The following is a 14,777-nucleotide window of genomic DNA, read 5'->3' as shown; positions in this document are numbered from 1 at the left end:
ATTCAGATGGTGTTTTTCCTTAGTTCCTCCTGCATCTTGTGCATTCCTGATAATTGAGCTTCAAAGTCAGTGTGGGCTTGGTTTTTTTTATTTTTGAGAGTGTGAGTTTAGGCATTGTTGGTTGCAGATAGAGAATCCCTTCCTCCTCCTGCTCCATGAAGATTGTGTTCACAAATTCATAGACATCTTGGCTTTGCCATGAAAAGATGCCACAGCTGGGCCACACTTGATTTATTTCATGTATCTGGAGGCCTCTCCAGGGCAGGTTATGGTTTTCCTTCCCAATCTTTTGCCCTTGCACAGGTCTGCTGTGAGGTTTCATCCTCTGCAGTCACTTGCTGCCCTGCTGCTCCCAGCTCAGAGGTCAAGGAGCTGTGGTCTCAAAACACCTCCGATGATTTTGCTCAGGCTCAAGGGAAAGCTCCCTTAAATCTGCTTCCAGTCCTGTTTGATTAAGGAATGGTGTCAGTGAGTACAGGTGAAGCTGGTTATGCACCTTGTACTCACTAAAATGTGACATTTCACTGCTTTTTCCCTGCTTATTTGGGGGTTCCCTACAAGGCTCAGCTGGAATTTTATCTACAGCCAGGTCAAGTCCAAGTGGGGCAGTAAAGTTCCCTATGGAGTGGTGGGAAGTGCCAATTCCCCGAATTTGACTCCTGGAGAAGCAGCTCACCCTTTAACCTGGAATTCAAACAGCTCCTCCACCAGCAAACCCTGAAATCAGAGCTGCCATAACCTCAGGTGACAGCTTAGAGAAAATTAGGAATTAAATTTAGAGTCAAATTAAGACTATATCCTCTTTTAATTATTTTTGGACTCCTTGTGAATCCATTATTTGCCCAGACTTTAAGGACTCTGAAATGCAGAATCCTGGGATTCTGCTCTGGTGAAATCTGCTTCATGACATTGCTGTTAACTTTCCTGCCAGTAGAAGCCCAAACGAAATCAGATGTCAGAATACTTGGGGATGATATCTACATTCTAACACACTGTGAAAATATTTACAAGCTTCCAAGATGAGACTTTTCCTGATTAGGGAAATCAAAGAATAGTTTTCCCAGCAGGCCTGCAGTTAGCTCATCCAAATTGCTTCTGTTTTAATTGGCACGCATTTCCTCTAAGCAGCTAGGAGATGAAAAATATTTGACTTGGGCTCTACAGGACTGGAAGCCTCTTCCCCCAGACATAGCAACCCAGGAAAAAAAAACCCAACCAAACAGCCAGCTCGAGTTTATACTGCATTTGTATGACAAAAATCCATCTTTCACAAGATGCCAGGCCAAGGTACAGACTGATATTCTGACTATTTAACGAGGAAAATAAGGATGCTGTTTTACTCAGGTGCTCTGTGTGTGAAGTCTTTTGTTAACTGGGTTGTATGTAAGTGGGCTGTGATTTTATCTCTGCTCCACAGCAGTCTGTTATTTTCAAACTGCACTTTGGGCCTTCTTTTACTCCGTTTTCTAGTTTCAGAAGCATTGGGAAGAGCAAGTAAAACCAAATAACCTTTGTTAAAAATGACTCCTTTTATGTGGGAAAACAACTGATGTTGTGTGTGAATTAATTTACTGGAGTTTCTGTTTCTCTTTTGTTGAACGTGTTTGGGGAGGGATGTTTTTGCTATAAGTTGTTCTCAGGGATCACCAAATCTGCCTGGTGGAGGAGGAGGTGACCCTGTTCCAGGGTGATGTGGAAAGCTGTGCTCTCAGGGGGTGCCTCTTTATGGTTATGAATTAAATCCACTGAAACCCCCTATGGAGAGAGCAGTGAAAGCAGCACCCAGAGCATGAAATCCACTTCACTTTATTTACTGGGTCATTAGGATGTTAGATAATTTTGGTTGAAAAATGTGCCAGTATCACCTCCTTTGATTGGGGTTTCTTGGTAGTTCACGTAGAACATATTTACATCTTGAAAATATCGATATTGTGAGGTTTCTGTAAAACAGTCCCTTCCCTCACCTCCATCCAAAAAACCAGAAAACAAAAAATCCCCACCCAAACCCAGTGTAATAATGGGGTTTCTTGTGGATGGGACTCCTCATTTCCCCTCCTGTAGTAATTGATGTATTTTGCAGATGCAAAGCCCCATGATGGGACTATAACAATTTTTTCTATTCCTCAGCTTTTGGTGAAGAAATACTCAACATTCACCACTTAGGAGTGGTGGCATGTCAGCCCTGCCAGCCTGGCAAGGGGCCTGGGCTTTGCTAGGAGAGATTCTGGGCTGGAATGGAGCCTGAGCATCCTGTTCCCCAGGATTAGGGAGCTGCATTAGCAGGGAATAATGTCAGTCACGCTCTGTGCCTGCTGTGTCTCTCCATCTGCCTCTCACAAACGTGAGGTGGTGTTTCCCTGGTGGTGCAGCATTAGGTGAGTCATCAGCAGCACAGACTGCCACTGATTTGGTTTTGAAGCTCTGAAGGAAGTGTAAACTTCATATTTGTTGTTTATTGGTTAATATTTAATCAGAGGTGAAATTAAAAATTAAGCAGGCAAATGACTCATGCTGAAAAGCAACAGCACTGTCTTGCTGTGGCTGACAAATGACAATAAATTTCTAAGAATAGAAGAAAATACATTAATTTATAGTGATAGCACGGGGAGCCTAAAGAGATGCTTTGATTGAGAGGAGTGGACACATCCCACAGAAAGATCATGGAGAAAATGTCTTTGATGCTGTGTTTAGTACTCTTTGCATCAGAAATTAAATTGGTAGATGGAGGTGAATTGGAAGATTTCTCTTCAGAAAATATCAAAATTGTCTTCTCTCTGTGATGTTATGGAGCAATTTAAGAACAATTTTATTATTTTGGAGCAATGTTTAAAAAGATTTCTTTTATTAGAGCAATGTTTTTTCTGTGTTCTTTTTTCTTAAAATCACGACTGTTTGAGACGCCCAGCTTTCAAAACCCTGAGCTGCACTTAGGAACAGCCTTTATATTTTTTTTTAACCACTGGAAGTAAAGAGCAGCCTGTTATTTCAGCCATTTGTTACTGCTGTAGCCCCAGAGCCTTTCTGACAATCAGCTCTCAATCTGCATTTTGCTGTGGCTGACAGCAGGCACAGCCTGCTGGTAGGAAGGAGGAGCCCTGGCGATTTGCTGCCTCCTGGGATGAAGCCTGTTTGACTGGGCATCTGTGACATTTCTAGCCTGCAATTTTTTTTTTTTTCCCAAAAAATGCTGCAGGCTGATGCTATTTCTGTTTGGAATACTGATCAATCCTGTTTACAAACAGACAAAACAGTGGTGTATGAGTAAGGCCTTTTCTTCCTGCTGTGTACAGGGAGGATGGATTGGGGCTGAGCAGTGCCCAGGGTGCAGGCATGGAGAGCTGAGCGTGGTTCACCATCCCCTGCTTGGCTATTGCTTGGCAAATAAAGACCTTTTAAAATTTCTAGTTTGTCCTTGTTGTTTCCTGTAAAAACATTTTGTGTTGAAATTCTCTTCTCGTGAATGTGGAAAGCAGTATGTGAAATTGAGGGTGGCAGAAGCTCTTAGCAGTAGAAGATACATCAGTAAATAGGATGGGTGGAAGAAATGTGTAGCAGTTGGCTGGTATTTTAGTTTTGGTTTGTAATATCATAGTGAAACTTCAACTTCCTTTTTTAAAATTTTTTTCGTCCACAGAAATCAAAGGAATGTTGAGGTTTGAAGCTGTAAGGGAGAGGGCTGGCAGAGGTTCAGTTTTGTTAATTGAGCAAGGTAACTCCAAATGAGTGCCCCCACAGGCCTGATCTTTGTCAGTGCAGAGCAATGTCCTTCGAGAGTGGGAATAGCAAACCCTACGTGTTATGTCAACTGTAGCTGGGTGAGCTTAAAAGAGATTAGAGTTACTGCACAAATATAAACCCGGGACTTGAAACACATCGGGCTGCTCTTGATGTGCTTTATCTGGGCATTTATAGATCATTTCCACTGGGGATTGCTGTGCCTAGAAAGTTCAACATGTGCCCTTTGCCTGTGACAGGTTGGTCAGTCATTAGGCTGCTGGGGTGCCCTTTGGAAGATCTTTTTTATTATGAAAACGATCCTGAGACCTCTAGATTAGACAGTGCACTCTCACCAACCCGCCTGAGGCAAAAAAGAAACCTTTAATCTCTGTTAAAACTCTGCGTGCCAAATATAATAGCTGGTTTCAGCAGTATTTAAACCAACTTCATTAGAATATGGGAAGGGGGAACAGGTTTTAAAGGCTGGCTTTAGCGAGTAATCAGCTGTCTCCCAGATGGTCCAAATGGGACTCGTTGGACACTGCACTTAAAAAAGGAATTAAAAAAAGGGAAAAAGAGAAAGAGAGCTCAGCAGCATCCTGTGTGTGAATGGGCTCAGGGGAAGGACTCCTCGCAGAGCGCCTCTTCCAACCCAGGCATCCCGTTGCATTCCTGCTGTGCTCACTTGCACAGAGGCAAGGCTGCAAGATGTAATGCATTTAAATCTATTCTGCATTGGTGGTGGTGGCTCTGTAGTTTTTCCCGTAGTTTCACCACGTTCGTGGCTAAAAAACAGTTTAGCTTCAACCCTTTATGAGAGCTGGTAGCGTTTTTAACCTGGGAGCCTTATCAGGGAGCTTCTGTTGTGGTCAGAGGACAGCCCGGCGTGGCTGTATGGAGCACAGCAGTACCGGGGCTGCATCCTGCACGCCGGGCTAATCACTCACTAATTAATATTCATGACTCATCTCATTTGGCGGCTGCTCTTGGTGCTCGAGCCGCGCTGCTATTGGTGCTCGAGCCATGGAGAGCTTTATCTAAGGCAGAGCTGGTGCTCTCCTGGGCTGGATGCTGCAGCACCTCCAGGACTCCCCACCGCGGTGCTGGGCAGCTTCCCTGGGATGCCACAACCCGCCTGACATCTCCGCGTTCTAACGAGTCCTTTCTGCTTGTTCCCAAAGGTCCAGAGGAAGAAATGACCATGTAGATTCCACAGCTTGGGTGCAGCATAATGGGAAATGGTGAATGGAGTGGAGCTGGTCTGCAGCCTTGAGAGCAGCCGTTCTGTGACCTCCAGCCAGTCAGGGACACCCTCCACGCCAGGGGCATCCTCCACGTCGCTCGCCGGACACACGCGGGATTCTTTTTAATTTCTCGGATTGGAACTCAAGATTCCTCTCCTCCTGTTTTTAAACAGTTTTAAGATTGTATCAACTACAACGAGTGGAGCAATATAACCAGCCACGATGGGTGACATGACAAATAGCGATTTTTATTCCAAGAACCAAAGAAATGAGGCCAACCATGCAGGAGAGTTTGGGTGCACACTGCAGGAACTGCGCTCCCTCATGGAACTCCGAGGGACAGAAGCAGTAGTAAAAATTAAAGAGACATATGGGGAAACAGAGGGGCTCTGCAGACATCTGAAGACATCACCAACAGAAGGTAAGCACCTCTCACTTCACTTGAATTAGGGGACTTTGTGTAAATGCCCTCCAGACAGTGAAAAAAGAGGCTTTGATTCCAACCTGAACAGAATTCTCATGGTGCTGCCATTATTCCCAACAATAATAAAACAAGAGTCTTATAAGAAAGAGGGTAAACCAGCCCAGCTACAGCTAAAGCTGGTGTGAGAGTGAAACGAGTGCTTCTTGTTTTTACAGCTAAATCCATTAATTCTTCCTTAAAATGACACCAAAAATCAGCACATGTTTTAGGCATTGCAAAGAGACTTGAATCTCTCTGCTCCTGGGGGTAAGAATGTGCAGAATAATTGCTTCAAAACAGCTTCTGGGTATTTGGACATCTTGAGAGTATGAAATGACCTTTTGAGATGCACATGATGTTACTGTGTAGATCAATATATATTTATATATTTATGTATAGGTTACTAATCTTCACTTATTATATTACCATAGGTGATTTTGCTTAAATCATCAATCTCTGATTGTATCGATGTTTTTATTGGTTGCACTTCTGTTGTGTGGAAAATTAAGCTCCTTGCTTTCTTATGTTTAATAATACCAATCATAACTTTCCAGTATCTATTTTCCTAAGTGTTTTTAGAGACATCTATCTGATCATTTATTAGTCTGGTTTTCAATGCTCAAACCAAATATCTCCCCATAAAGCATTGGCATCGGTGCAATGTCTCCCTCTCCTCATACAATTTTCTTTCTCTTTAAGTGCAAGTAAAATTCTATTTCATTCTAAGAATTCTATTTTTGTCACTCTATTTTCATCTCCAAGGAGTATTAACACTTTTGGAAATTACACAGCCTTTCAGTCTATAATATTTCTGCAGTCTTGTAAAGTAGCCAAGATGTTCATTTCAAGTTCTTTTCTTTTTCAAGAAGATAGAAGTCTTGGCTTTGTTCCATTCTCTTCTTTCTAAAATTAATCATTTAGTTACCTCCAGTGTTTAAATGCCTCAAAGTCTGGAATTATTGGTGTGATCATAAACATGTCAGTTGTAGTGTGATACCATAAATTACCCCAGCTGAGGGGTCCCAGAGGAGCAGCTATCAGTGTCTCAGCTTCCAGAATTCCACGTCTGCAGAAAGCCAGAGCTGAAGTCTCTGCCTCAGCTGAGTTCACGGCGGTGACTTCAGTCAAGTTTTGCCAGCTCATTCTAGTGGTTACCTGGTCAATGTGAACTTCAAAGGAGATGTTAATTGCATTATGTGTCCAATTTATGACATCAGGGAAACTCAACTCCTCATATCGGAACAGAGTGTATGGATGCAGCAGCGTGGCACGCTGACTCCAGCAGTAATCTATATCTGATACTGCAGATAAGGTAACTTTCCTCCAAGCATTACGTGCACTTCATCACTTGTGCATTAGGGAAAAACCTTTCCAGCTTCAAATGGCAATCAGCATAGCCTTGGAATCGCGAAGGCTCCGCTGGGTTTTAATTTTCAGGTAGCTCACATAATAGGAATTCCCATTCACACAAAGCTTGCGTCTTACTTTTAATTGTTTTGCTTGGAAAAATTCTCTGAAATATGTCTTGTCAAACTCTGGAAATTTTCACAGGAGAGAAAATATCCATAGCAGGAAACTTTAGAGGCTTATGACAAATATAAGCTTATGTTTAGTTCTAAGTCCCAAGCCATTGTTTTTCTTGATTCCAAGCTCAGTGAAGAGGATATTCTTGAAGACATGACTGTTCTTAGAGGAAAGAAACATTCATTCCTTACATGGAAATGGAATTCTAACACCAAATGACATGATTTGAAAATTAATTATTGACACACTTAGTTTTATCTTTTGGTGCCTGCAGCAAACTGTGGATTCCTCATTGAATACCTTTATGAAAAACCACAATTTGCTACAGTGCCTGAAAATCACTTTTCCAAGCAGGCGTCATTTTTGGTGAAGGACAATTCACCGAACTTCCTTTGTTTTTCTTACTTTGGTGTGTTGCACATCTCACATGGTTTTATGGGGAACATGAAATAAGAATGACTGCAGGGCACTTCTTTGATGAAACCAAATGGCTGAGCAGGAGTCCTGAGTGGCTGTGAAACAGTGAAAAGGTCCTGACTGTATAACTTGGTTCTTGCCTGCCTTGTAACCTCTTCCAGAATTTATCTTCATAAAGTCCTTGGAATTTTGTGGGATAAGTGCTGAAACAGTTACCAGAGCAGAGGAAAAAAAATGTTTCCTGGCAGCAGGGACATGATAATTTGGTAAAATGTGGCCTAACCTGAATTTACTGGTTTATTTAGAAACTAAGAAGTAGTCATGAGCTCAGAGCTGACTCAATTAATTTTCCATGTTGATATTTGATGTCCCACCTATGGATTGTTCGGATCAATCACACTTAGAAGTGATTTTTGAAACTGCTTTCAAAGGCCTTGAAGTTCTCAAGATGTCATATTTGTAGCTCAGATGTCATTGACACTGCTGTGAGGTTCCTTTCCCAGTGAACTCATGTCTCAACTCAGCGTGGAGCTGGGGGAATTTGCTGAATGTTGAACAGACAAATATTTGCATGCTGAATGAACTAATAATATTATTATGGGTTATGGGACTTTAGTCTCTCCTTTAAATTTTCTTTGATTGCTCCTTTAGCTATAGATGCAGTGGAGATCCCAGCTCTGTTATGCCTGAGGGATTTCCTGCCTTAAAGTGATTATATTATAATGAAAATCTCCCATTTAAGTGCTCTTAAAAAGAATCTCCCAAAATCTATGGAAATAATTTATACGACAAAATACGCATGTGTGTCGACTTGAATTGGCTTTAAAAATATTTATGTTCGGATTAGTTTCACTTTCATTATCCCAGAAATACCACATATAGGCAGGGTCTAGTCCTGCCACTTTGCAAAACAATGCTGAATCCCCCTTGTGCAGAGCTGTGCTGACAGTTGTATAATTTTCCATGCAATCGGAGTCTCCGAGGCCCACTGGAGCATCAGTGATACCTTATAAAGGACAGCTGGTAAAATGGGATGAGTTAGTTGGATGAATACCAAATGAGACTGGAATCCACTCTCTCCCATACTTCACTGTATTTACCCACAATTTTATATAGTACCCACCAATTTACATGAACTTTTTCATCTACCTTCCCTTATAAAAATGTTTATTTCTTATGGGAGCATGTCAGTGAATTAACTTCCCTGATTTCTTGCTTAAAATACTTGGGCACTGTAATTTCCAGTGCATGTACAAAGTGAAGAATTCCCTGCCTGTGGAATGGTGGAATGCCCTGAGTGGGAAGGGATCCACGAGGATCCTTGAGTCCAGCCCCTGGCCCAGCACAGACACCCTGACAATCCTACCCTGTGCATCCCTGGGAGTGTTGTCCAAAGGTTCCTGGAGCTCTGGCAGCCTTGGGGCCATGCCCCACCACAGTATAGGGAAGTTTTTAAATTTCTATATGAAGGAAGAACTTTTCCAGGGTGATATCTGTGCAACCACACCCCAAACAGGCGCTCCAGAAGGTGTTACACGTTGGTGATGATGTTACAGCACTGCAGAAGAGGTTTTTCTGTTGGTATTTCGTGGATACAGAACTGGTTAAGGTCCTAGAAATGGGCTGGTGGAGTTCACTGGGGGAGAACAGCTTTGTTTTGTGGGTTTTTTTCCCTGGCTGTACCATTAAAACATTTTATAGAAAGACACAATCTCAGTTAACAGCTAACTGATAATATTTCTGCTGTAGAATTTGACTTTTTAATAATCACAACTGCTCGTAGTTTAGCTACCAGAGAAGTTCTCTCTCTTTTCAAATGCATGTTTGTTGTGTGGGAGATACAGAGAATCAATTAGGCCAGCTGTGGAGGTATGTTTATTTTTCATTATTGCGATCTCCAAAGCCTTTCACAATTTTAACGATGAGGTAAGAGATGAAGAAAGATTGAATGCCACAAAATTACCTGGCTGCTTTTAATACTCATTAGTTTTGGTTCCTCACACTTGCTTCTATAAAAAATGCACTTTAATAACTTAATAGTCTGTTTGGAAGCTGCTCTTGCTGGTTCACACTGAATTGCAGTCAGGTGCACCGCTGTGTTCAATCAGCTACAGAGACGTGAAGAATTTGGAAAGGAATTAAAAATACTTGATTCAGACAAATAGAAGTTTGAAATACAAAAGAATTGATTCTGTGCTTGTTGGAGACTGACCTTTCTTTTAAAACACTGTCAAAATGAATGTCCATGAATGTAAAGAAACTGGGGATAGCATCATTTTCATTGTTAAAAGAATATACTTAATCATGTATAAACCATTAAATATTATCCATAAGTTCAAGATCTTCTATTATTTTACGTTTAAGCTTAGAATGGATAATATTTGATTGATTTTATAATTTCCTTAAAAGGAACATTGCCACCTCTGTGAAAGTCGATTTTAAGAGTTTCTTTGTGATGTTGAGCTGAAGTACCTTGGAAACCTTCAAAGCAGCATCTTAAAAGCCGTGTAAGAGCAGACCCGCTCATCCTCTCTCTGGATCACCACACCGCCTAATTCCTCGTCCTTATTTGTGGTGTCAAAACATCTCTTGTAGTTCAGGCCCATTTGTCAACCCCCCAGGCCAGCAGCCAAGCTCCCGGTACACATCCAGCCCTTATTTGTACATGTTCTCCCCACACGGAAGGTTTAGTCTGAACAATGAAAGCAGCCCTGGCCACGAAAAAACTCCTCAGCATTGTCAGCGCCAAGGCCTCGCAGGGTTTTTTCCGACCTCGCATGGGAAAAACCCCATGGATGAACTTTAAACTCATATTTCACCTGGTTGTTCATGCAGTGCCAGGTGTGGCCAAGCTGGTGAGAGCTTGGATAAGCTGGCATTTTCCTCTGGTTCCACTGGTGGGCACTGGCTGTTCCCAGCAGGCTCCCAGGGAGCTGTGCTTGGCAAAGGGACTGGCTCTCTTTCCATGAGGGGCTGGTTCTATCCATGAAGGACTGTCTCTCTCTTTCCATGAGGGGCTGGCCCTCCCTTTCCATGAGGGACTGGCTCTCTCTTTCCATGAGGGACTGGCCCTCCCTTTCCATGAGGGACTGGCTCTCTCTTTCCATGAGGGGCTGGCTCTCTTTCCATGAGGGGCTGGCCCTCCCTTTCCATGAGGGACTGGCTCTCTCTTTCCATGAAGGACCTGGCTCTCTCTTTCCATGAGGGGCTGGCTCTCTCTTTCCATGAAGGACTGGCTCTCTCTTTCCATGAGGGGCTGGCTCTCTCTTTCCATGAGGGGCTGGCTCTCTCTTTCCATGAAGGACCTGGCTCTCTCTTTCCATGAGGGGCTGGCTCTCTCTTTCCATGAGGGGCTGGCTCTCCCTTTCCATGAGGGGCTGGCTCTCCATTTCCATGAGGGGCTGGCCCTCTCAATCCATGAGGGGCTGGCCCTCTCTTTCCATGAAGGACTGGCTCTCTCTTTCCATGAAGTGTTACATCTCCCTGGGGAAATGGTTTCTTCTCCCTCAGGGACCCCTGGAACTCTTGTCATGTAGTTTGACCTTTCTTTCCCCTTCTGACCCCATTGGCTGTGTGTTAGCTAGCCCTTCCCTCAGAGACCCTGAGAAAAAGGGACCCCTGTCCCCCAGGAGCTCTCTCTCTCTCTCTCCTGAGACATTAACTTAGAATAAAAGACTTGCAGCTAAAAAAGTAAGAGAACCTCTTTTGAATCCTTTTCCTGTCTTTCTTGATATAATCCTACTAAGCCTGAGAAGAGCTGAGCTAGCTGAGACCCTTTGAGAGAAATAAGTTTTATATCAATGAAGGACCTGGCTCTCTCTTTCCATGAGGGGCTGGCTCTCTCTTTCCATGAGGGGCTGGCTCTCTCTTTCCATGAAGGACCTGGCTCTCTCTTTCCATGAGGGGCTGGCTCTCTCTTTCCATGAGGGGCTGGCTCTCTCTTTCCATGAGGGGCTGGCTCTCTCAATCCATGAGGGCCTGGTTCTTTCCGTGAGGGGCTGCCTAGGAAGGATGGGGGTCCTGCGTGCTCCTTCCTTTGGAAATTGCAGCTGCAGAACCCCTCACGTGTATCCCAGCCGGGCTTTTCCTCCCTGTGGAAGAGAAAACCCATTGCAGTCTCTCTGCAGTACTTGCAGGAGGCGTGTAAGCAAGTTAGGGCAAAAAGTGTTTTGGCAGGAGCTATTGTGATAGAAGAAGTGGTAATGGATTTAAACTGAAGGAGGGTTGATATAGATTAGATCTAAGGAGGGAGTTTCATACAAGGAGGGTGGTGAAACACTGGATCAGGCTGCCCACAGATGTGGGGGCTGTGCCAACCCTTGAATTATTTAACACCAGGTTGGATGGGGCTCTGAACAACCTAGTTGAAGATGTTCCTGTTGTCTGGACTGGACAAAGTTTAAAGGTCCTTTCTCACCCAAATAATTCCATGATTCTCTGCCTTTATATCTGGGGGAGCCAGAGGGGTCTGAGAGTCTGTGGGAAGAGTGGGCAACACAGGGAATTCCATTCTGCACCCTCCCACTGAGGCACCCAGGGACTCCTCCTTCCCCTTCTCTGCCCAGGAAAAGCCCTGGATCCCTCATCTGGGGCTCTTTGCAGCTCTGCTCTGTGGGGAGGGCCTGTCCTGAGTCACATGTGTGAAAAACAGGGTTTGCTTTGTTGGTAAAATTTAAAAAGTTTCATAAAAAGATAATAGGAGACAGAAATAAAGCAAAGGGTTAAAACAGCTGGGTGCTTGGCATTTAGCCAAGAGCACCTCTACTGCCTTGGAGAAATTCTTTAAATACTTTTTTATTACATTAGTTTGTTGCATATTTATAGATTATTATGCATATTCATATTTTTTGAAGAACTGTTTAGTGTGGCTACTCTTTGGGCCTGCCTTTTTACAGCATGTATGTTTGGCTATGTTTTATTATTACTTCTAGTTTGGGCCTTGGTCTATACTTTCTTTAGACAGTAGATGCTGATTGTTGGTCTATTAATAGTAGAGTCCTTATTATATGTTTACTGGAGGTTATTTTGACTAAATAGACAGTTTACACATAATTATATTAGTTACTACCATTACTAAGTTTAAGTTTTTGTTAATAGCAGAATGAAAAGCAAATTATTTTATCATTATACATATAGCATTCATCTTAATATTTGCAAAAAGCCAACTTTATAGTATTTATAACACACGGAGGCCCATTGTCACAGGGCCTTGCAGGGGTGGGAACAGCTGGGAAGGCTGGAGGCGAGCTGGTTGTGTGTGAATAACTCGTGGCAGGATTGCTTTGGCACACGGGGCTGCCTCAGTCCTGCACAGGGTGTAGGGCTGGCAAGCTGGAATTCGGCTCCTGTGTCCTGATGTGACCCTGGGCCAGTGCCAGGCAGATGTGCTGCTCCAGGGGCTCCTGGACTGCACTCCTGGGACCCTCTGGGGCTGGCAGGAATGGCTCTGGGTGTTTGACACTCCTGCAGGCAGCATGTTGTACTGCCATAAAATCCCCATGTTTCACGATTTGGAAGGGGTGCACGGAGCTTTCTTGGCAGTGGCGCTGCTTTTCCTTATCTAATATTTCCATTGTTTGTATAATGGAACAGCAAACATTCTTCCAAAGGTTACCGAAACACAAGCATCTCAAATGAATGGCTCCGATTTTTCTCTGTGATAAATCCAATTCCATTGCTCATTTTGTTTCTGGGTCCTTGCATGTCGTGCCACTCACTGATTTACTTTGGCTTTGTTCAGTTACTTGTGGAGAACTAGAGAGATATTGCATGATGCATTTTCCCCATAAAGCTTTAAAAAAAAAAATAAAAAAAGATACCTGCTCCTTTGAGATTCCTAAATAGCCTGCAAAAAGGTTCTGTCTGGGTTACAGGCAGTGCTTTAAAGTAAGGCCAGGAAAGGCAGAAAGCGAGTGAATGTCTGCTGCTTTTTCTATTAGGCAGCATCAGAGATTTTCTGGGGTCAGTGCTGATTTATTTATGTGATTACCCAGGACATCATCTTCCTCTCAATGATTATCTTACCTCAGCAACACTTAGAAAGGAGGCTATTTTCATGCAGGCTGAAATCTCCTTTTCCCTGTAAGACATTAAATAATGGTAGGCAGGCTGTACTGGCCAGACATACATTCTGCTCTTGTACCTCAGCTTTAAATGCACAGGGATTTCATTTAAATCTGATAAAAAATGAATTTTTTTGTACCTATTCTGCACAGGATTGGTGTTTGTTCATTGTAGTTAACTCAATTACAACGACAGTGTTTTGTACAATCAGAGGAAAACCTGTCCCAGCAACTTTCTATTATGCTTTCCCTCTTTGTAAAGAGATTATCACAGTTCAACATTCTCCATAACGTGTCGTGGCCCAGGTTTCTCCTTGATCTGAATGCAGTGATGCAATGGAGTGAGTCAGCCCCTTTCTGCTGAGCTAATAAGTGGTGGAAAGTGTTGCCATTATATGGGGCAGTTGATAAACCTGTGATCTCACTCCTGGGAGTAGTGGTTTGAGTTTGTTGGCACAACCAGCTCATTCATGGTGTGAGAAAAAGATGGCCTGCAACATAATGGGCACCGTGTGATGAGAGGGGCAGTGATCCTGGTATTCCATGAACGCTATGCCAGCTGTCCCAGTGGCAAACTGGGATTACCTGGGTGGTGCTCCCTCGGAAAATGGGATTGGGCCTTTGTTGGAGGATCAAACAGGGATCGTTCTGCGCTCTGGAGTCATAGTGGCTCCTGTGCTGGGTAAGGCAAAGCTGGAGGTTGGGTCAGTGGTGGCAAAGAAAGACCTGAAGGGAGGGGCGGCTGCAGCCTTTCCTTGGTGTGTCCCTGTGCTGGGGAGCTGCTGGGAGGGTAACAGGACTGCAGAGGAAAACATCCGTGGGGAATGCCTCCCTTCTGTTGTACTGCAGGGCTCAGAGATCCATAAATATCTATAGACTGCCAGCCTTGAGTGAGAGCTGATTTATCTTCATTTTGTTCTTGTTTTGAGAAGGCTGCAGGAAGAAAGCAAAGTCCATTACACCAAATGAATAATCCAATCGATGGAGCCAGGGTGCCCTTGATGGAATTAAGCTTTGCCTTTGCAGTGTATCAGAGACAGAGAAGGGTTCTTGCCTGATTTTGTTGGTGCCTTGTGAAAGTGAAAAGTTGCTGTGCAGTGGTTTTGTCCTGGTGGGACTGGCCCTGATGCACAGCTCTTAATTCATTGTCTCAGCTGACACTTAGAGGGGTGCAAAAACGTGCTCCCTTTAAAGTGTCACATTAAAATGTAAAGATAAAACAATTACTTGAATCTCTGTTAGGTGTTCCCAGACATTTTGCCACGTGTCACTGCTGGCAGTGATGCTGCTTCCAGCAGAACCATGGAAATTGGGAAATTTTTGCTGCTAAAGTGTTTGTAAGGATCATCT

At 43.5% G+C, this 14,777-nt stretch overlaps 1 protein-coding gene across 15 annotated transcripts in view; it reads left to right on the top strand.

The window, feature by feature from the left end:
• Window positions 1-14,777, top strand: part of ATP2B2 (ATPase plasma membrane Ca2+ transporting 2) — a 412,644-nt gene that overhangs the window by 228,040 nt on the left and 169,827 nt on the right. For all 15 annotated transcript variants that reach the window (XM_063411251.1, XM_063411249.1, XM_063411250.1 and 12 more), the window contains one exon: window positions 4,899-5,382. In XM_063411251.1, coding sequence (XP_063267321.1) covers window positions 5,184-5,382 — 199 coding nt within the window. In that variant the 5' untranslated portion in view covers window positions 4,899-5,183. The remainder of the gene's footprint in view (window positions 1-4,898; window positions 5,383-14,777) is intronic.

The sequence above is a fragment of the Prinia subflava genome, chromosome 14 (genome assembly GCF_021018805.1).
Source record: "Prinia subflava isolate CZ2003 ecotype Zambia chromosome 14, Cam_Psub_1.2, whole genome shotgun sequence".
NCBI classification, from domain to species: domain Eukaryota; kingdom Metazoa; phylum Chordata; class Aves; order Passeriformes; family Cisticolidae; genus Prinia; species Prinia subflava.
Note: the sequence above shows the minus strand (reverse complement) of the source record. Positions and strands in the feature narration are given on the sequence as shown.